Source organism: Eubalaena glacialis, chromosome 16 (assembly GCF_028564815.1).
Source record: "Eubalaena glacialis isolate mEubGla1 chromosome 16, mEubGla1.1.hap2.+ XY, whole genome shotgun sequence".
In the NCBI taxonomy this organism is placed as follows: Eukaryota; Metazoa; Chordata; class Mammalia; order Artiodactyla; family Balaenidae; genus Eubalaena; species Eubalaena glacialis.
Window position 1 is genome coordinate 65,244,778 of NC_083731.1, and position 23,677 is coordinate 65,268,454.

General features: G+C 42.3%; 1 protein-coding gene across 4 annotated transcripts in view; it reads right to left on the minus strand.

The window, feature by feature from the left end:
- Positions 1 to 23,677, minus strand: part of VWA8 (von Willebrand factor A domain containing 8) — a 364,541-nt gene that overhangs the window by 60,304 nt on the left and 280,560 nt on the right. The window contains exon 38 of one of the 4 annotated variants that reach the window (XM_061170622.1): positions 17,223 to 17,276. The exons of 2 other annotated variants lie outside the window; for them this stretch is intronic. In XM_061170622.1, coding sequence (XP_061026605.1) covers positions 17,250 to 17,276 — 27 coding nt within the window. In that variant the 3' untranslated portion in view covers positions 17,223 to 17,249. Of the gene's footprint in view, positions 1 to 17,222; positions 17,277 to 17,775; positions 17,803 to 23,677 lie in introns of those variants that run through there. One more of the 4 variants, XM_061170624.1, reaches the window with a different exon arrangement.

A 23,677-nucleotide genomic window follows, 5' to 3' on the forward strand; every position in this document is an offset into this window, starting at 1 on the left:
ATTTACCAAGGCTTGATTTGTGACCCAAGATATGATCTATCCTGGAGAATGTTCCATGAGCACTTGAGAAAAATGTGTATTCTGTTGTTTTTGGGTGGAATGTCCTATAAATATCAATTAAGTCCATCTTGTTTAATGTATCATTTAAAGCTTGTGTTTCCTTATTTATTTTCATTTTGGATGATCTGTCCATTGGTGAAAGTGGGGTGTTAAAGTCCCCTACTATGATTGTGTTACTGTCGATTTCCCCTTTTATGGCTGTTAGTATTTGCCTTATGTATTGAGGTGCTCCTATGTTGGGTGCATAAATATTTACAATTGTTATACCTTCCTCTTGGATCGATCCCTTGATCATTATATAGTGTCCTTCTTTGTCTCTTGTAATTGTCTTTATTTTAAAGTCTACTTTGTCTGATATGAGAATTGCTACTCCAGCTTTCTTTTGATTTCCATTTGCATGGAATATCTTTTTCCATCCCCTCACTTTCAGTCTGTATGTGTCTCTAGGTCTGAAGTGGGTCTCTTGTAGACAGCATATATATGGGTCTTGTTTTTGTATCCATTCAGCCAGTCTGTGTCTTTTGGTGGGAGCATTTAATCCATTTACATTTAAGGTAATTATCGATATGTATGTTCCTATTCCCATTTTCTTAAATGTTTTGGGTTTGTTATTGTAGGTGTTTTCCTTCTCTTGTGTTTCTTGCCTAGAGAAGTTCCTTTAGCATTTGTTGTAAAGCTGGTTTGGTGGTGCTGAACTCTCTCAGCTTTTGCTTGTCTGTAAAGGTTTTAATTTCTCCATCAAATCTGAATGAGATCCTTGCTGGGTAGAGTAATCTTGGTTGTAGGTTTTTCTCCTTCATCACTTTAAGTATATCCTGCCACTCCCTTCTGGCTTGCAACGTTTCTGCTGAAAGATCAGCTGTTAACCTTATGGGGATGCCCTTGTGTGTTATCTGTTGTTTTTCCCTTGCTGCTTTTAATATGTTTTCTTTATATTTAATTTTTGATAGTTTGATTAATATGTGTCTTGGTGTGTTTCTCCTTGGATTTATCCTGTATGGGACTCTCTGTGCTTCCAGGACTTGATTAACTATTTCCTTTCCCATATTAGGGAAGTTTTCAACTATAATCTCTTCAAATATTTTCTCAGTCCCTTTCTTTTTCTCTTCTTCTTCTGGGACCCCTATAATTCGAATGTTGGTGCGTTTAATGTTGTCCCAGAGGTCTCTGAGACTGTCCTCAGTTCTTTTCATTCTTTTTTCTTTATTCTGGTCTGCAGTAGTTATTTCCACCATTTTATCTTCCAGGTCACTTATCCGTTCTTCTGCCTCAGTTATTCTGCTATTGATCCCATCTAGAGTATTTTTAATTTCATTTATTGTGCTTGTCATCGTTTCTTGGTTCCTCTTTAGTTCTTCTACGTCCTTGTTAAATGTTTCTTGCATTTTGTCTATTCTATTTCCAAGACTTTGGATCATCCTTACTATCATTATTCTGAATTCTTTTTCAGGTAGACTACCTATTTCCTCTTCATTTGTTAGGTCTGGTGTGTTTTGACCCTGCTCCTTCATCTGCTGTGTGTTTTTCTGCCTTCTCATTTTGCTTATCTTACTGTGTTTGGGGTCTCCTTTTCACAGGCTGCAGGTTCGTAGTTCCCGTTGTTTTTGGTATCTGTCCCCAGTGGCTAAGGTTGGTTCAGTGGGTTGTGTAGGTTTCCTGGTGGAGGGAACTAGTGCCTGTGTTCTGGTGGATGAGGCTGGATGTTGTCTTTCTGGTGGGTTCGTCCACGTCTGGTGGTGTGTTTTGGGGTGTCTGTGGCCTTATTATGATTTTAGGCAGCCTCTCTGTTAATGGATGGGGCTGTGTTCCTCTCTTGCTAGTTGTTTGGCATAGGGTGTCCAGCACTGTAGCTTGCTGGTCATTGAGTGAAGCTGGGTCTTGATGTTGAGATGGAGATCTGTGAGAGATTTTCGCCGTTTGGTATTACGTGGAGCTGGGAGGTCTCTTGTGGACCAGTGTCCTGAAGTTGGCTCTCCCACCTCAGAGGCACAGCCCTGATGCCTGGCTGGAGCACCAAGAGCCTTTCATCCACACGGCTCAGAATAAAAGGGAGAAAAAATGGAAAGAAAGAAAAAAAGAGGATAAAATAAAATAAAATAAAGCAATTATAATAAAAAATAAGAAAAAAAATTATTAAGAGTAAATTTATTAAGAAAAAAAATTTTTTTTAATTTTTAAAAATAGATTTATTAATTTTTTATACTAAAAATAAGAAAAAAATTATTTAGAAAAAATTTATTAAGAAAAAAAATTTTTTAATTTTTTAAAATAAAAAATATGAAAAAACTTATTAAAAATTTTTTTAAAAATAGAAAATAAGGAAAAAATTATTAAGAAAACATTTATTAGGGGAAAAAAAAAAATTTTTAAGCCAAAAAAAAAAAAAAAAAACGGACGGACCTAACCCTAGGACTAACGGTGAGAGCAAAGCTATACAGACACAATCTCACCCAGAAGCATACTCATCTACACTCACAAAAAAAAAGGAAAAGGGGAAAAGTTAATATATCCTGCTCCCAAAGTCCATCTCCTAAATTTGGGATGATTCGTTGTCTATTCAGGTATTCAACAGATGCAGGCACATCAAGTTGTTTGTGGAGCTTTAATCCGCTGCTTCTGAGGCTGCTGGGAGAGATTTCCCTTTCTCTTCTTTGTTCGTACAGCTCCCGGGGTTCAGCTTTGGATTTGGACCCGCCTCTGCATGTAGGTCGCCTGAGGGTGTCTGTTCCCCGCCCAGACAGAACGGGGTTAAAGGAGCAGCTGATTCGGGGGCTCTGGCTCAGTCAGGCCGGGGGGAGGGAGCGGTACGGAGGAGGCGGGGCGAGCCTGCGGCGGCAGAAGCCGGCGTGACGTTGCAGCAGCCTGAGGCGCGCCGTGCGCTCTCCCGGGGAAGTTGTCCCCGGATTACGGGAGCCTGGCTGTGGCGGGCTGCACAGGCTCCCGGGAGGGGCGGTGTGGAGAATGGCCTGTGCTCGCCCACAGGCTTTTTGGTGGCGGCAGCAGCAGCCTTAGCGTCTCATGCCTGTCTCTGGGGTCCGCGCTGATAGCCGCGGCTCGCGTCCGTCTCTGGAGTTCGTTTAAGTGGCGCTCTGAATCCCCTCTCCTTGCACGCCGCGAAACAAAGAGGCAAGAAAAAGTCTCCTGCCTCTTCGGCAGCTGCAGACTTTCTCTCGTGCACCCTCCCGGCTAGTTGTGGTGCGCTAGACCCTTCAGGCTGTGTTCACGCAGCCAACCCCAGTCCTCTCCCTGGGATCCGACCGAAGCCCGCGCCTCAGCTCCCAGCCCCCGCCCGCCCCGGCGGGTGAGCAGACAAGCCTCTCGGGCTGGTGAGTGCTGCTCGGCGCCGAGCCTCTGTGCGGGAATCTCTCCGTTTTTCCCTCTGCGTCCCTGTTGCTGTGGGATCCGCGCTGATAGCCGCGGCTCGCGCCTGTCTCTGGAGCTCGTCTAGGCGGTGCTCTGAATCCCCTCTCCTTGCGCGCCGCGAAACAAAGAGGCAAGAAAAATTCTCCTGCCTCTTTGGCAGCTGCAGTCTTTTTCCCGGACTCCCTCCCGGCTAGCACCGAAGCCCGAGCCTCAGCTCCCAGGCCCCGCCCGCCCCGGCGGCTGAGCAGACAAGCCTCTCGGGCTGGTGAGTGCTGGTCGGCACCGCTCCTCTGTGCGGGAATCTCCGCTTTGCCCTCCGCACCACTGTGGCTGCGCTCTCCTCCGTGGCTCCGAAGCTTCCCCCCTCTGCTACCCGCAGTCTCTGCCCACGAAGGGGCTTCCTAGTGTGTGGAAACCTTTCCTCCTTCACAGCTCCCTCCCACTGGTGCAGGTCCCGTCCCTATTCTTTTGTCTCTGTTATTTCTTTTTTCTTTTGCCCTACCCAAGTACGTGGGGATTTTCTTGCCTTTTGGGAGGTCTGACGTCTTCTGCCAGCGTTCAGTGGGTGTTCTGTAGGAGCAGTTCCACGTGTAGATGTATTTCTCATGTATCTGTGGGGAGGAAGGTGATCTCCGCGTCTTACTCTTCCGCCATCTTGCCCCTCCCCTCCCTCCTAGTTCTTAAAAAGCAGGGGATGATCTGATTTTTGATCATTAATATTAAAAAATTATACTGTAGCTGATATTCATTTGCACTAAATAATTAACCCAAATGGCATTCACACTGCAAGTGCCCTTGATTGGGAAATAAAGTCCTCTTTCCTTTGTTTGAGGTGGGGGACAGGGTAGGGGGTTGGTGGGGGGCACGCTAGGCCTGTTCCCTGGCCCTGAAGACAAATGCCTATGAGGCGATTGTGGTGTTACGGGTGAGAGGCAGAAGGGACGGTCTGTGGCTTGTCCCAGAGCGGCTCTTGCCCTGATGGAGCGGGTGGAGCCTTCTGGCTTAGAAAGGACCCCTGTTCTTTCTCACAGGCTTCTTCAAGTCGACCAGCAGCCCTCCCTCCTGACTTAGGGGACCTTTTGCCCACCTCCCCAGACTCAACCTAATTCTGTCTACCCTCCCCCTTTCTGCTTGAACACTGCTAGAGACAATGCATACTTTGTTTTCTGGCACAAGTGATGTGCTTTGTAAATATTTTAAAATATTTGAAACTGTAAACACAAACACCCTCCTTCCTCTATCTGATGTGATGTTCTGGAATACATCCCCATGTGCATCCTATGTTATTTCTCTATCCGTGTTTATAGTTTCTGACAAAGATCTTCCTCACTTGAATGACTCTTTTCATTCAGTCCATTACTATGCAACAAAAACCCCCAGTCTGATGAAAATGAACAACGCTTTATAGATTTCACAGACTTGGAGGGCAAACAGGAGGGCAAAATACCAACTTATGAATATTTTACTTTACCTTTTATTATCGGACAGTAGTGGTTGGCACAGTGGCTTATACCTACATCGTTGAACATAATAGATGCTTAATAAATATGTATTATACGCATGTGTAAGAGGCAGCTCGGCAGCAGAATGTAAGAGTTTCGTCTTCTGCGTACTATCCTCTCCACGATAAGCTGTCGGCTGGGTGTCTGCTGGGACTCTTCCTGCTCTTTCCTGCCGGCTCATAATTAGCAAACAGCACAGCAGTGCTCAGCCATTGGTCAGCAGACAGTCATCTTCTAACAGAGGCAGGAAACACATGGCCCCATTGGCTCTGCGTTGTTCTTAAATCCTGACCCGGCACCTCCCTCAGCTTGACTCTGATCCCTACCACGGCCTCAGCTCAGTTTCTGGGGACCCGTCGGGCTGGGGCTGACTCCCTGCTGTCGAGTCTATGGGTAGCTGCCTCTCTCCTGCTCTCTGGTCCAGACAGAGCTGTTGGAATGTCTGCCCAAAATAAAATGGTCCGGCTGCAGAATCCATCCACCCCCCCCCACCTCTCACTTTACTTAGAGGTCTTTATTTATTCATCTCTTTCTTCTGTTTAAATGGAAATAGGAACAAAAGATGAACAAGACTTTCAGAAAATCTAAGAATACAGAACGTGGATAATGGAATCAAGAGAATAGTGCATGGGTTAAGATGGTATAAGTACAAACAAACCTTTAAGGGAAAACAAATGTTGTTATCATTGTGTGTAGGTGAGTGCCAAAAACACAGGTTAAAAAAACCACAAATAACTGGCACGGACAAGTACCCCTCCGGCTGCCACTGGACACGTTGAGTATTCTAAGCATTCTCACAAAACAACTGCTAATGAAATTCTGAGACGTTGGACGCAGGGCAAACTGTCAGGTCTTTATATATTCTGCCTTTTCTATTTTACCTCTTTTATTTTCCAGAGACTTCAAAAGGTTAACATTCAACACTAGAGTAAATTCAAGCCCAGCCATGAGACCTCCAAAGCCAAAGAAAAGGTTGGCGATGCAAGGCCACTTCTACTATGGCAGAGTTTGCAAATGTTTTGGTTTTGTTATATACAAGGTGGCTCTGGCAAGAGACATCTACTGGGGCTTCCCTGGCGGCGCAGCGGTTGAGAATCTGCCTGCTAATGCAGGGGACACGGGTTGAGAATCTGCCTGCTAATGCAGGGGACACGGGTTCGAGCCCTGGTCTGGGAAGATCCCACATGCTGCGGAGCAACTAGGCCCATGAGCCACAATTACTGAGCCTGCGCGTCTGGAGCCTGTGCTCCGCAACAAGAGAGGCCGAGACAGTGAGAGGCTCGCGCACCGCGATGAAGAGTGGCCCCCACTTGCCGCAACTAGAGAAAGCCCTCGCACAGAAACGAAGACCCAACACAGCTAAATATAAATAAATAAAAATTAAAAAAAAAAAAAAAGAGACATCTACTGCCACGTGCTTTATTACTGAAGCTAAATGATCTCTGCTGGCATTTCCTGGCCACGTGATTTCAGTCTCATACCCAACCCTTGTGCTCCTCCCAGAACACAAAACCAACTTGGCAGTTTTTAAAACTATTGTGTTTTCCCTGTCAACAGAATTCTCTGAGGTGCGAAGTGTAGCTAGGAAAAGGAAGGGTGGGTAGAAAAGCCATCCTACCACTAGGGTGGGGAGAAGCAAAAGGGGGTTTTAATAAGACCCAGGTTCTAAAAATTCTTGAAAGCAATGAGCACAGCTCCATGCAAACACATTTAGCGTGGGGGAATTCTTTTCTGAAAATAGGAATGCTAACTGAATCAGTGCTGGACAAGTTATCATAGCATCCTCCCCATGGAGAGGTATTTCCATCATCAAACACTGGCAAATGGTTTTCCGTTTTGTTTATGCTAAAGTCAGGTTATGTCACCAGCCACCATTTCTTCCAGCTATTCTTCATACCATTGTTGGTTCATCATCTCAGACTCTAGATGTTTATGAAGTCATTGTCTACTGATGTTTACCCTGAGTTTCCTCAACCATTTCCTCAAGGCACATGGAGTTCTTGTAAAACCTGTGTTTTCACATCGAGCAAGACAGTCTTCCTTTGCTTCCAGGAGGCCCAGCATTCTCGCACACTTTTTTTTCCCCAATTTTTATTGGAGTATAGTGGATTTACAATGTTGTGTTAGTGTCAGGGGTACAGCAAAGTGAATCAGTTATACATATACATATATCCATCCCTTTTTTTGTTTTTGATTCTTTTCCCATATAAGCCATTATAGAGTATTGAGTAGAGTTCCCTGTGCGATACAGCAGGTTTTTATTAGTTATCTATTTTATATATAGTAGTGTGTATATGTCAATCCCTATCTCCCAATTTATCCCTCCCCCCGTTATCCCCTGGTCTCCCACACTTTTTGACAACCGTGATGAGTCAAAACTATTAACCAGAATACAAAACACTGGCATAAAGAGAGGCCGTGGAGAAATAAGCTATATGCACTGCACATACACAGAGCTCAGGAGAACGTGGTACGTCACTCACCAGCTGAGAGCATTTATGGTTCTGTGTTCTAAGCTCACTGGGTGAGGGACCCTTCCAGGCTGCTGAACTAGCTCAAATGGACTGAGAGTGTAAAACACCACTTAGAGTGTGGGCAAAATACATACGTTGAATAACTAGAATGTATGCATTTATTGTATGCGTACATGCACATACATTTTTAAAGAAAATATTTCTTTAAGTGATAAAAATCAGTGCTACGGGCTGTGTAGGAAAATGTGGCCACATATATAAAGTGGCATCAGTTCTATACTGTGAACATCCAGAGGGCAGGACTGGGTCTTATTCTTCGTATCAGCTTTAGCACCTGGTCTTTGCGTATTGCAGAAGCTCAGTAAATGTGTGGTGAGTAAGTGAACGGCTGCATGACAGTCACCGCCACTGTGGCCGTTCCAAAGCTGCAGAATGGCTCCAGTGGGGTATATGCCACCAAGAATATATGGAAGCCTGATAACTGCTCTCCTGGAACCGAAGGAGGCAAATTGGCAAGCAGGAAATTTGGGAGAGGAGAAAAGAATACCATTGGGTTTTGCTTTGCAAGACATTCTTTTAATTTTAGATTGTGAAGGCTCTTTGTGAGCAACAAACTTAGAACACTAAATACCAGAGGGTAAAGCTTTTTAATGAAATTTAGGCCATAGTTATAAGACACAAATTATGTTATGTATCATTGATATTGAGCTACATGGTAATTAGACACAAACGATTCCTAGAATGATTGTAATTGTTGAGGGGTTTATATAATAAAACATAAGTGAGTTTGTCATTCTTCTCTTTTGTGTGAGTTCCCCAGTTTCTTCAACAGTGTGACTCTGCCTGTTTCCTGTTTACACCCTGGAACTCACACTCCTTACAGGACAGAGCCCCGGCTGCCCTCCCAGCGAGTTCCCTCTGCCTTTGTCTCGCGTGGCTCCCCTCCTCTCCCTGGGCCCCAACCCCACTCATCTCGCTCTGTGCGCCCGTCTGAGGACTCCAGATGTGAAGCTGTGTCTGTGTGGCCGTGACCTGGCCACCTGGCAATGAAACGGGTCGTCGGAGGGAAGAGGAGAGAGAACGTAAGACAAAGTACAGACACCCTAAATTAACCTGGGGCCCTGGGGCTGAACTGGGGTGAGCGGGTGGCAGCCAGACTTCCCCTGCGCCCTCCCAGTGCCTGTGCTGACTTCTGTGGTGTGACTCTAGTTCTGTACGACACTTAGGAATGTTTTCATCCTGTCTCCTTCCACTGACATCATGTACCCCAGTGGCTAACACAGTGTAGTGTTCTAGATGTGCAGCCAGGCACAGTAGCTTATCAGAACCCTGGTTTTAAGAAACACGCTTTATACCCCGCTTCTGACTTATTTTGACATCTTAATGTCATTTTTAGGGATGTGTAAGTTTAATGTAGCTAGAGAATGAGGTCAGGCATCTGCAAGAGGCAGATTTTAAATGAAAGAAAGTGCCTGAGAGGAATAAAGTAGTGTTTCGGAGGAGGGTGGTACGCAACAGAGTGAGGACTGGTCTGACAGCTGAAGCCTGGATTCCAGCCCAGTGTGGCCCCTCACTTGCTGTGTGATGCTGAGCAAATCATGCAACCTTTCTGGGCCTTAGTTTTACTCATTTTCAAAGTGAAAAAACCAGACTAAATTCTTTCTAGTTCTAAATTCTTTACACAGGGATCCTTATCTACATTTACTTCGATTCTAGTTTATAGGAAATATGAGCTGTCATAGAAATCAATTTGAGTAAAATAAAAGTTAAGTGTAAAGAATATTTTGATATAATCATGTAAAAGTTTGGTTTTTCTTCAAATTGATTCTCTAAGACTAAACTTAAAAAACATTTTTTTGAGAGGCAGCTCGATGTCATGGAAAAAAGGATTTTACTGGAAATTAGAAGATTGGCTTTTGATCTTGGTTCTGGTACTAACTGGTGAAATGGTTTTGGCCAAACTTACCTATCTCCTCTTAGCTTTCTTTACCCAGAAATCAAGGGGCATGACTGGCAGAGATGAAATTTAAGTACACTACATGATTCTTCTGGTTGATACTCATCACAATATGAACGCTGAACACTGGTTTAACCAAAATTCCAGTACAAATTTATTGAGAGGATGTGTAAATCATATAGTGGGGGTAAGGAGATGTTAACTGTGTATCATACAGTAGGAATAGGAAAGTGAAAGTGAGCTAAATCTTTTATATATAGTTGATTTACAATGTCGTGTTAGTTTCTGGGGGACAAGTATCAGGGAAAGCTTCCTGGAAGAGGCAATGCCCAAGAAGAATCTTGAAGGAAGAGAAAGAGGTGGGCAGTCCAGGAGGCTGGGGATTTCAGGCAGAAGGAACAGCAGGAGGGGTGCTGAGCTGGACACGAGGGGATTAGGTGATAGCTGACACGGAGAGACCTTCGTCTGTGCTCAAACAGCTCTTGCTACAGCACCCCGTACAATCTACCTGCGTAAAGGCATGTTCATTGAGGTTTATGAAATGCCTCATCCCTTAACCCACCCATTCTGCCAAGTCAAAGTAGAATTAGCTAATCAGAGCACACCGAGGTTTATGTGGAAACCCCAATAACCAAAGAAGAAGTTAGGGGTCATCACTCCTAAACTCATTCTCCCCTATTGAAGAACATCAGGGAGAAATGCATTGATCACCGTGGTATCAGTTCACCAGTAATCAGCAGGTACGTTTAAAAAACCAACCTACCTGCCTACCTACCTACCTATCTACCTCAGTCTTTAGATAAACACTTAGAATTTTTATCATGTGAAATTCCTCCTAACTTATTACTCTTCCTCATAGTCAGGCCGTGCTGTAATGGTCCACGCTGCAGTTGTTGTTGTGTGTTTGCCTCTCTCTTTTTAAAGACAATCTCAGTTTTTAAATATAATTTAATTCATTTTGAATATAATTTAATTGTACCAATCCTAGGAATGCAGAGAAGCAGTACGGAGCACGCCAGCAGCCTGGAAACTAGGTTACCTGAGTTCTGCTACTTACAAGCTCTGCAAATGGGCAAAATTCAAACTCTCAGGACCTCAGCTTTCTCATGTCTTAAATAGTTAAGAAGTGCACATGCCCTCATGGAGCTCTTGTGAGGTTCAAATAAGACACAAAGCAGCTGTGTGACTCTAGAAAAAGTACTTAATCTCTCTGTATTTCAGTTTCTGCATCTATAGAACGAAGGGGGCTGTACTCAGTGAGGCCCCCATGTGTTGTTTCCAGTTTGGAACATGTTTATATCTATGCAAAGATGCTTTCAAAACACATAAAGTATTGTTCAAATACATGATGCAGTAGAGACATATTATTAATCATTAAAAAACAGAAGAAAAGGGAGAACTCTTTTTTTTTACAGTTTTATAAATTCCCACCATTTCTCTATTTTATTTGTTAGCATATTTTACAAGCACCAACCACCTGAAGTCATGGAAGTGAATGAAGTTTCCTGAAAAAAGCATTCAGAATGAAAAGGGTAGTGGCTCAGGAGAGAAACAAATCAGCAAAAGAGATTGAGAAGGGCAGACAAGAGAGGCGAAGGGGAGTCAGCAAGAGGCTGTGGTTATCATGGAAGCCAACGCAAGACTGGGCTTCAACACAGAGAGAGTGTGCAGAGTTCAATGCACGTGAGGGCCAAAGAGATGGTGACTGGAAAGGTACCCATGGAATTCAACAATGTGGAGGTTACCTGGTACTCCAGCAAGGGCAATTCTGTAGAAGGCGGGGGAAGGGGACAGGAGTCATTAGATGGAGAGGTGAGCGACTGGAGGTCTGTGTGTGTAGAAAGTTCTCTTAAGAGGCTTTGCTGTGAAAGGGATTAGAGTCACATGAATTAGCGTGATAGCAAATGAGATCTGTGGCGTCTAGGAAAACACTAGAGCGTGTTTAAATACTGATGGGAAGGATCCAGAAAGGAGAGAGAACGAAGGAGACAAAGGATGGAGCAAAATGCCTGTGAAGGTGGGAGGAGAGACCAGCCTTTGATGGAGCGGGCGGGGGTCCTGGCACAGCTGCGGGCAGGCGGGCAGGCTTGTACATCTGAGCCTGGGAAGTTGGAGGAGCTGCATTCTGGTCGCTTCTATTTTCTTTCAGAAGCACAAGACTGAAATCCTGTCTGAGAATATGGGGGAGTGTAGCTTGAAGTTTGAAGAGAGTAGGGACTGTATGAGAGTCATTATGGAGATTAGGCTTAAAAGACTTTTTAAAAAAGTCAACAGAATTTTAAAATTTCCAAACACATTCCTTTAAATAGAAGTTTTGTGGAATATAGCCATCTGTCTGGAGATGATTAAGTATGAGAGAGATAGGCTGGTTGTGAATAAAACGATAAGGAAGGTAGATTAATGAAATCCAAAGCTATAATTTGGACAAATTGCAGGTATCTGGACATGAGGAGTGTAATCCTGCAAATGACACCTTCTAGAAGTCGTTCCTAAATTTCCCAAACAAAAGCTGCTTTCATTTCGCTGGGCTCTCACTGCACTCTAGCCTTCTCCTTACTGTCCTTTGTGACACAACAGTCTTATTCACCCATGTGTGGCTTTCCCTCTTCCATTCTCTAGGCACCTTAAAGGCACCAGCCCATAGCCCATAGCTGAACCACACGGTGCGCCTTTCAATAAATGTTTGCAACCTTTCACATGGTTGAGGAGGAAATATTATCTGATTTATACAGACTGGCCTCATACAGGTTGAGGTAGACTCTCAGGGCATCAAGTGAGCTATCTTCGTAAGAACAAAGGATTTCCAGAAACAGCAACCTATCAGCAAATGGGTGCGCCACGCTTGGGAGCAACGTGCACTTGAGATGGGCGGCATCTCCACTCTGTTTCACAATTTCAAGAGAGCCCCATGCAGCCTAGCAAAGGAAATTCAAGGAAATGAAACAACTCCCTCCCCCTGCTCCTATTCTTCTTAGATACAAAAGACAGATAATTATCTAAAGTATTTCTCAATCTGAACAAAATGGCAAAGTGACCTTTTGGTCTGTGGTAGTCTACTCACGTCAGTGTTTGGAGCAAAAGCAAAGCAACGTGCAGGCTTAGGGAATGCTCACGAGGGCCAGCTTTCGCTCTCCCTCACACTACACAGACCATAAATAAAGAGAAGTAGTTTAACAGGCAGCCAGACCTGAAGGGCTCTGAGTCACCCCGAGGGAGTGATAAAATTCTGCTGGTACACTTACACAAACCAAGATGCAGTGAATTTTTTAGGATCCTCCCTTTGCTCAATAAACCTGAAAGTTTTAAACCTGAAAGATGGCTAGACTAAGAGGGAAAATAAATCAATCTGGCAAAAATAGTAATCATTCAAAGTGTTGGTAGATTAACTGAAACATATAGGAGAACCAATTTAGTGATTTAAAAATCATACGCTTGCTAGTTAAAAATCTCCATTTCTAGCTTTTTTGCCTATTTTTAAACACACTAGATGAGTTTTACCTAGTGACCGGGCTACTTAATGCTAAAACTGGAGCTTCTGTCCAATATCTGATTTGTTTATATTTAAAACAGCAGGGAGAATAAATTTCAAAGTCGGAGGCTTCTTACGGATTTATCTTTTGTTTGGTGGCAATTATTACCAGATAGTAAGTCAAGCCAGTGGATTATTCTGGTGATGATGAAACGTTAGATTACTTTTGGAAAGTGATATTTCCAGTTTATTGAAGTAAAGTATCCAAACAATTGCTTTATTCTGCTTAAAAAAAACACAAACCCACAAAAACAGAGGACAAGATAAACAAAAACAGGTTAGAGGGAAACAGGGAATCAGTCTGAGAAGTTCTCCTATCCAGTCCTGATCTCTGATAACCACTGGGTTTATCAACAACACGCTTACACAGAACAGCACACTTTCTGTTCCAAAGAATCCTTGTTTTCTTCTTCCAAGATATATACGTATATTGTAAAAAAAATCTTCAAGTACCTACTTGAATGAAGACAAACGACAAAGAAAAGGAGCAGGGGAGTTACATTGTTTGTGGGCAAGAACTGGATAAAAGGGTTGGAGGCATTTTCTGGGGGAAGGAGGGTACTAGAATAAGCACTTCGAGTAAGACTATCAGTTCTTTCAGAGAAAAGGTAACCTTAGGTATTAATAAAACAAAACAAATTACAGCTAAAAGATTAACTCTATAAAGAATAATTAGTTTTCAAAGCATTTAGAGATCACTGGTTTTGAGAAAAATTACAGTGCTAGTCAAAGTCAGATAGATTATTTCACTTTGCAATCTCTTTAGAAATTTAATGTTTGGGGGACCTGCTCAGTTAGGGTCATGTACAGCAGGTCAAGTTCATTTGGAATTCTAAATCTTCTTAGGTGTCCTGGCTCAGCTTTTCTGTAAAGAGTTATAACATCTATTTACTGGTGAGGAGCCATTACTGCCGTGGTGTCGATGATTAGTTTTAAGATGGCTGCTGTGTTCTTCCTATTTATTAAAAGAAAGCAATTTCCATCAATCTTGGGAGATTCTGACCATGAGAATAACGTCTCCCATGGCAACCCCAAGATCTTAGGTAGCAAGCTAGCCATGCTAACTGGAATTCATACTGTGTGGTGTTCTAGAATGCATTATGGGTTTATAATGCAAAGAAGACTTTTATTAAAAAACAGTAAGTGGGAGGAGTGGGAAAACCTTTTCCTGGTATGCAAATGTTTTATATGATCATATATTCTGAATTTATATTTCCAAAATATCAGAGGGATCTTACAAAACTGCATTCTACATAAAATAAGACAAATAGAAACGAAATGACTAATAACCAGTCTATCATATGCCCTGCTGGGCTGGGACAGTCCCTGTTAATGCCTGTTGTCCCAATGTAATTATTAATAGCACCCCTTTCAGTCTTATACATAGAATTATATGATCATCCTATATTAACCAGGCATGTAGATAGAACCCAACCCTTTGGAGGAGTTTATTACGCCATTTGCGTATTGAGTTAAACTCTGTTTCTGGGCAGCAATTGCCTCTGGCAATACTGGGTTATACACATCTCACCATCTGATAGAAGGTTCCATACATGTTTGTTTATGTTTGTCTATAAAGATCTGTTTGTTCCAAGCCCATACTAACAATTTTTTGAAAGCAGAATTTTTTAAATTTTGAAATAAAAAAATTGGAAACTTGAATATTGTCTGCACAATTCACCAATAAGTTTTCTGGTATCTGTTTCTTACAACTCTTTATGAAAACTTACAGCATAACAGACACATTTCAGCTTTTTCAGGTACTTCTATAGGCCCTAGGCTAAGGTGGGCCCGCCAGCTATGGCCTTAGCCCCAAATCCCACTCAGTCTCAAGCCAGTCCTGCTGCTGGTCCCACTCTCTCTGCACTTTAAGTCTTATCTGAGCCCTTGCCTTTTCCCTTGGGAACAAGCCCCTACCTTGGATCCCTCTTCTAGCAACCAGGTCCCAATTTGCTTCCCTATCGCATGCATCTGTGCTCTGGTTCCCTGCCTTGTCCTTTCTCTGGAGCTTCAAGGATCCCTTTGCCTGATCCGGAACCTCTTCTACCTGGACTCCCAGCCGCCGTCAGCCATCACACTCCTGATTCTCTATTTTGCTTGTGTTCCTGACAGTAAGGACAGACATTCAGGACTTCTCGTCTTTGAACAGCTGGCATCCAGTAAAATGCCTGGTGCACAGGAGATTCTCAACAGGCAGTTAAGTGATGAATGAATGCAAAGCTTCCTTCTCATTGCCTGGAGCTGGGTTTCCTTCCAAGTGTCACTTCCACCTGGCTCTTTCCATTGTTAACAGGGTTCAGGGAGCTAAGGTTCATGTATATGGCTTTGGGATGAGTTAACACAGGCACAGAGTTTAAAGAATGCAGGGGCCTGGGTAGTTGGTGTGTCCCTAATGGGGCAGCTGCCTGGGGCTGTACAGGGTGAGTCTGCGTTGAAGCCGTGTGACTGGGGCTGAAATTCCCACTGTGCTCCCATCACCGGCGCTAGGCTCTGGGGTGAGCCGCCTGGAGGAAGTGGCTATTTTTTTCCTAACTGGCTTATCCAGAGAGGGCCCTTTGGCAATCCGTCCTCCCCGCCAGGAGAGCCTTTCTCTAGTTCTGCATGGTGGCCCATGTGCTGGAAGAGGCCCTAGTGGGATGATCACTCCCACAAGGAAATGTTTTAGTGAGTTTGGGTAAGTGCAGCTCTTAAGGAACAAGCCCCTGTGACGGACTGAATCTGCTATCTCCTTTCTTGTTTCCTATTATACGTAAAACCGAATAATTCTGCTTGGAAGTTCATAAAGACAGACTTCATCAGAATCTGAAGATAAGAACTTTAGTATGGCAGCTGACTAACTCGGATGTTTTGTATTGTGCTATTATATTACAGCATTTTTTCCCCCAGGGAAGTGTGGTGAATGTTCTTAGTTTTGGGAGAATCCTTGGAAGGCTCTTTCAGAGGATTTCCTCATATCAGCCTTCAATCTACAAGTGATACCTAGGTATGTTGCATGTGAAGAAAAATACAGTGTCGGAACTTCCCTGGCGGTCCAGTGGTTAAGACTCAAGGGGCATGGGTTCGATCCCTGGTCAGGGAGTGTAGGGGGGTAGTCTGCCTTGCCTATAGGCACTTCTCTTGGATGATCGAATATATATTTTGTTCAGTCTTCACAGAGACCTGTATTCCTGCTACTCAAAAATGTCCTCTAACGTAGTGGCTAAGTGCATAGACACTGGAACCAGTTTGCTTGGATTCAAATCTTGGCTTTGACACTTATTAGCTGCGTAAGGTACCCCATCTATTAAATGAGGATAATAATGGTACCTACCTCATAGGGATGCTGTGGGGTTAAAAAGAGTTAAGACACATCCTCACCGAGAACTGTGCCTGGCCGCACTAAGTGCTATATGTGTTAGCTATTATTACTATTGTTTTATTTTCTGAGTGTGAAAAAGGCACTGGTTAGTACAAAACATTCATTTTTCAGTAGAGATGTGCCAGATATATATCAGATTAATATCAGCATTGGGAAAAGTAACTCAGGATTTTAATCAAGGATATTTTCTGAAATTTAGGTTGAATGAGAATTCTGCACTCTTATATAACACTCCATTTTCTTATAATAACTCTTATAATAACACTTATGTCCAATGCTTATACTAACACTCATGATTTGCTGTTCATTCATGACCTCACACAGGAAGTTCCATGGTACTGCAAGTATTACAAATCCCAAACTGATGTTTTCTAACGCTGTGCTCTCTCTGCCCAGAATGCTGCAGCCCCTTTATGGCTCTGGCAGCTGGAATGAGAACTTGATGACTTCTGAGCTCTTGCAAACACGTTTGCTCTGAGTTGCAAAAGATGTGGCATGAAGGAGACTCAAAACATTTCTAGTCGTATGGCAGCTCCAAGTGATCTGAGAGAGATGGATACCTTAAAAAATGAGAATAAAATATGCCAAAGAGCCAAGGAGAAGGCAGTTCATTGCCTAAAAATTCCAACTTAGGCTTTGCTCTTCAATTACTTTTACTGTTCACTTGTTAAAGTGATATTCATCTGGAAGAAGAAAGGCATTTCCAAGAATGCAAAGAAGAAAATGTGTACTATTTTTTTCTCTCTTTGAAGCGTCTGAAAGAAAGTTCCTGATTTATATGTGCAGAGTTGAACAATGGAGCCTAATCTTGCTGCTGAGAAGAATTCATTCATTCATTCACTCAATGTATACTGATGATGAGTGTCTCCCATGTGCCTGTTTCAGGCATTGGGGAGAGACTGTGAACAATACATTCATGACCCGGCCCTCATGTTGTTTACAATGCAGGCACTTCATATATATTGTTTCTAATACTCACAGTTCTCCATATTAGGCATGGTTATTTCTACTTCGCAGGCCAGGAATCCAAGGCCTAGAGAAATTAAGCAACTTATTGTCACACAGCTATTAACTGGTGGTGCTAGGATGCAAATCCCAGTCTATCTCATTCCAAAAGCCAGGTCTATTAGATTCTTTTTTATTCTATCATCACACGGTCTTTAAATAATAAGTGTGTTCTTGAGAGTTACAGAATTCAATGTTTTATAAAGTGTATCATGGTTTAAGAAAGTGAGGAGTATTTCTGAAAAACAATCACTTTTTCCTTCTTAATATATGTCAGATTTATAGAAAGTAATGAATACCAGTTATTTGGACATTGGTTCAAAGGGCTAGCATCTCTTCCAGAAGGTTAGTAAAATATAGTATTTATATATGGTCTGAATCAGTTTTATACCAGCCAATCTTGAACAAGACTTGCAGACTCAATGCCTGCTCTGTGATACAAAGCTGATAGTGTCACTTACTGGCCATAGGACATTAGGTATCGCCATATTACAAAATGAGATCCTGTTTCTTCATCTGTCAAATGGGGATATCATCGCCTGTCACATGGAGAGCTACAAAGAGTAAATGGAGGACAGTATAGAAGGCTTAACAGTGATGGGCATGCTTCAGTCCCTTCCCTTTGTCCCACATATGACACACCAGCTTTTCTAACAGTAGTAAAGCATATCTCTGTTTAGCATTTACAGACCAAAAATACCTCCGATGGAAATGTCCTAGAGCATGAAGATCACTGCCTTTGATGCCCTGTTAGTGGTACAAGCTAGGATGTAAATCAGGAATAGAAGCTTTTAGGATACATTTTTCTCATTTTTCTGGATGACTCAGGTATAGGGTGACTGAAGAAGGGTTTGAATAGATAATCCATAAACCTCAAGTAATCTTTCACTTATGCAAATTAGGTAAGGATATATAACCACACTAACACATAGAGTATATCTACAGACTAATAAGACTGAAAAAAAAGCAAGCACATGTGTTCATTCAAAAGACTGTTATTTGAAATTGTCCTCCTGAAAGTGTATGTATTTATTTCATTCATTCAATTAACAAATGTTTACTGGGTGTCCAGTAAGTTCAGAGCACTGTGCCAGCACTGGGCATATGGTGATGAACAAAAGAGCAATGTTTCCTCCTTTCAAAATCAGTTTTGAAGTCACACATGGAATTAGTCACATTTTCTGTTGATAAATAAATATCACTAAGAAACTTTAGATAGAAGTGGCCTTAGTCTGAGTTTATCATAAAACTAGTTCTGGATCCCACCAACCAGGAGGAAACATTAAGTGATGCATGTCTTAGAGAATCTACACAGTTTAGCAGAGGAACTCTTTACTAACACAATAGAAAAGTGTGCCTCTGGACTCTGTCTGTAGCCCCAAGTAGAGTGTCTCAGATTTCCTGAGCCTGGTCACTGTTAATTATGATGATAAAAAAAGATTCCCTTTTTTTTAGCCTTGGAAAAAATCCTACCCAAGTAATTTTTCTGAAGCTTGAGATTACATTATTTATCTCGTTCAGGTTTTAAAAATATTTCTGATTTTTTTCTGCCAATAACCAAGCCCTTTTCCCTCTTGGAGAACAATCTTGATTTCTGAAACAGTTCTTCCCTTGACATTACTGGGGGGGGGGCGAGGGGGGGGTAGGTGGGTGGGCATTATTTCCCCTGAAAAGTAAACAAGGGAATAAAAACAAGGTGACTCAAAGGATGAGGAAGTATGTTTTTCTAGAGAACAAAAGATCCTTTCACAGTATGTCAAAGACTTAACTGTGAACTTTCCTGAATGTAAACACTGTTCAAATGGCAAAAGGAATTTCATCTATGTCTATAAAAGGTCCTGCACAATAGTTCTTGCTTGAAGCTACATTTGGTAGGCAGTAAAATAATCTTTTTCTTCAAATACTTTGCATACAGACCTACAAAAACTTTTTTTTATCGTCTCAGGAGTGATACAATTATAATTACCTTCATAATAGCAATAATAACACACAGATCAGAGTACTGCTAAAAGCAAGTCATGTCATAAATTACGAGTGACATCATTTATGCCTAGAGTCTTCAGGAATAAAGAAATGCTTTATGAGAAAGTATAAAATGTTAGGCTGATGCTTTCCATTTAGTGTAAGAGTTTAAAAGTTACAGGGCACTGGAGTCTAAAAACAGATTTTTTAAAAATTGAAGTATAGGGCTTCCCTGGTGGAGCAGTGGTTGAGAATCTGCCTGCCAATGCAGGGGACACGGGTTCGAGCCCTGGTCTGGGAAGATCCCACATGCCGCGGAGCAACTGGGCCCGTGAGCCACAACTACTGAGCCCGCGCGTCTGGAGCTTGTGCTCCGCAAAAAGAGAGGCCGCGACAGTGAGAGGCCCGCGCACCGCGATGAAGAGTGGCCCCCTCTCGCCACAACTAGAGAAAGCCCACGCACAGAAACGAAGACCCAACACAGCCAAAAAAAAAAAAAAAAAAAAAAAATTGAAGTATAGTTGATTTACAATGTTGTGTTAGTTTCAGGTGTACAGCACAGTGATTCAGTTACACACACACACACACACACACACACACACACACATCTATTCTTTTTCACATTATTTTCCCTTATAGGTTATTACAAAATATTGAGTATAGTTCGCTCTGCTATACAGTAGTAAAAACAGATTTTGTTATGATCATAGAAGACTATTAATATTTCAAACTGACAGGAATTATGAGATGTCAGTTAGCTAAAACATTAAATTTTTCCTACTTTAAAGTCTTATTCTTTATAAACCTAATTATAATAAATTTAAAATTGATGCTGGTAATTATGTTTATAATATTTAATAGAGTTATGTGCTATAACCAAATTATATAATTATTATGGAAATGCCAGAGATCTTTCCTTACTCAGCTGCAGATTTTGCAGACATCCTATGATTACCATCATCAGCCCAAATCCCACTGCAGCCAGCTGCTAGGGTTCTTTCTCCCATCACTATGGAAGGATTGCACAATTTCTAGGATATGATCTATAAGGAGTACAACTCAGGGTCAGAGGATGTTGAGATTTCCTTTTGGGTTTTCTATTCAAATGATGAATATAAAATGAGAATGAGATGTTCTCCAGGACTCCGTGGGGTGTGGGGAGAGAGTGGAGGCAGTGGCAGGGCTAGTGTGCCTCAGAGATCAGCATCTGTGTGACATTCCCCTGTATCTCCACTTCCACGGATCTGGGCAATGTTGGTTCTTTCCAGTATCATGGAAGGAATGTGTCATTTGGTCAAATTGAAAAAGGAGCTTCTTGCTTCCTCAGAGTTTCTGCAAGAGTGGAGGGCACAGAGCAGTTCCTGAAGGATTTATCCCATGTGGAGGAAAGGGGGTATAACACTGAGAGAGGGTGATGGCATCTCCTAGAGGCCACCCCTGGGTGGAATGGGTCCAGCGCTTCTCCTGGGGAAGGAGCATGAGATTTCATGTTCCCAGAGGGGACTGAGGTGGGCAGAGGAATCATAAGGTTCATGCTGTAAAAATAGTAAGAAAGAATGATTCCCCCAATTCCCTCTTCCTCAGTTCTCCTTTCCTAAGGAAAGGAAGAGTCCTAAAAATATAGAACTGCCTTTTTAACTTCTGCCATGAAGTAAACGTATAATCTCAGATAAGTCACTTAATCTTTCCGGGATTCAGTTTACTCATCAGGATTGCCTTGGGATCTCTGAGGTACCTAAAGGTATTAATGCTACCAAACATTTACCGAGCGCTAACATTTGCCATATGCTGAAATATGCATGGATTACATATATTAATACTTGCCATACGCATGGGTTATCTCATTTATCTTTACAGCTCCCCTTTCAAGTATTATCATTTCCATTTAATGTGCAGAGACAGAGGCTTGGAGAGGGACAGTGAGTTGTTCATAGTCACAAAGCTAGTATGGAGTGGAGCCAGGATACAAAGGCTAGTCTGTCCGGTTTCAGAGTTGGTTCTTTTATGAGTTATGCCAGATTTCCTCCATTCTGTGATTCTCACCATAATAAACAGGTGTGAGTCATTTGTTAAAAAAGAGGAACCATTAGTTTGGGACCGGAAGAATGAACTGGATATAATCCACAGCTTTGCTCCTTGTAGGAGAGGAAGTTTGGCTCCTTCCTTCAGCCTTTGTCTGTTACATCTCCCTTCCTAGCATCTGGCAGGGAGGAATTGCCAATCTGACTTGGCAAAGGTCACCCACTGGGCTACATTTTCCAAGTGTGCCATCATTGTGCATTAAATGTGTAATAGGCTCCCTGGTAGTTCCCACTTTGGTGAAGTGAGCTGACCAGTTTATGAGTTATGTCCTTTAGGGAAGTCCAGTTGGTCTGTTTCTTTCTGCTCTACCTCTCCTGTGCCTGCACCTGAGAGGGGAGTTAAGGCTGGGGCTTCTGAAAATATGGCTTAGAGTCTAAGGGAAGGAAGCAAGAAGACCCGCTTCAGCTGCCAGGCCCAGGTCTTGCTTTCTTCATTTTTGCTACTCCTGCATCAAGGGTAGCTGGGTACTGGTCCATTTACTCATAAATTAGTATATATATATATATTGGTACTTTGTGTCCCTTTTGGCTAGTTTTCTTGTGTTTATAGCTCCCTTGGTTTGGAATCCTGTGGAGGGAAGGTGTAAGCAGTAGGTAAGACATTCCTAAGTCCTAGCCTCATATAACTTAATACCCTTAAGATCTCAGGTTGCCTATAACAAGTACAGAGACTGAGTTAGTGACTTAAAAACTACCCACAAAGGAAAGTCCAGGCCCAGCTGGCTTCACCACTGAATCCTACTGGACATTTATAGAATTCATAGCAGCTCTTTGCAAGAACTGTTAGAATTGTTCACAAGGAACAGTTTTCAACTGATTCTGAGGCCAGTATTATACTGATACCAAAACCAGAAAAAGACATCACAAGAAAAGAACACGACAGATCAATATCTTTTATGAAAATAGACGCAAAAATCCTCAACAAAATGATAGTGAACCTAAATCCAGCAATATATTAAAAAAAGATTACACACTATGACCAAGTGGGCTTTATCCCAGGAATGCAAGTTTGCATATTATCATGCAAGTTTCACATGAAATTCAATTAATATAAAACACCACATTAATAGAATGAAGGGGAAAAAACCACGTGATCATCTTAATAGCTGCATAAAAAGCATGTGACAAAATTCAACACTCTTTCATGATAAGAACACTCAATAAACTAAGACTGTGAGGGAACTTCCTCAGACTGATAAAGGGTATCTACAAAAAACCCACAACCACAGCTAACATCACACTTAATGGTGAAAGACTGAGTGCTTTCTTCCTTGATAAGTAACAAGACAAGGATGTCCACGCCACACCAATTTAACGTTGTACTGGAGAGTCTAGCCAATAAGACTAACTAGGTAAGAAACTGAAACAAAAGGCATTCAGATTGGAAAGAAAGAAGTAAAACTACCATTATTTGCAGAGAACATAATCTTACATATATAGAAAATTCTAAGGAATCCACTAAAAACTATAAGAACTAGTAAGTTCAGCAAGGTTGCGGGATACAAGATCCATAATAAAAGTCAATTGCATTTCTATACATTAGCAATGAACGATCTGAAAATGAAATTAAGAAAACAATTCCAGGGCTTCCCTGGTGGTGCAGTGGTTGAGAATCTGCCTGCTAATGCAGGGGACACGGGTTCGAGCCCTGGTCTGGGAGGATCCCACATGCCGCGGAGCAACTAGGCCCGTGAGCCACAACTACTGAGCCTGCGCGTCTGGAGCCTGTGCTCCGCAGCTGGAGAGGCCACGATAGTGAGAGGCCCGCGCACCGCGATGAAGAGTGGCCCCCGCTTGCTGCAACTGGAGAAAGCCCTCACACAGAAACGAAGACCCAACACAGCCAAAAATAAATAAATAAATAAATAAATAAAGAAAACAATTCCAATTACAATAGCATCAAAAAGAATAAAATAGTGCAAAACTTACACCCTAAAAGCTATAAAATATTCTTGAAAAAAATTAAAGAAGACCTAAACAAATAGGACATCCATGCTCATGGATCAGAAGACTTACTGTTTGATTTGTTCTATGTTCTGAATGTTTCTGTCCCCCCCAGTTCATATGTTGAAACCCTAATGCCTGATGTGATGGTATTAGGAGGTAGGGCCTTTGGGAGGTGCTTAGGTCATGAGAGTGGAGCCCTCATGAATGGGATTAGTGCATTTATAAAAGAGATCCCAGAGAGCTTGCCCCAGAGAGCATGACCCTTCCACTATATAAGCATACAGTCACTGGCTATGAACCAGAAAGAGGGCCTTCACCAGCTTGAACCCCTAACACCAATCATTGCTGGATTAAATGCTTTAATTTTGAAAAATTATTGATAATTTGTTAAGTATAACACATACCAGGACCTAGGAAAAATAAGTATGAGGAAAACACA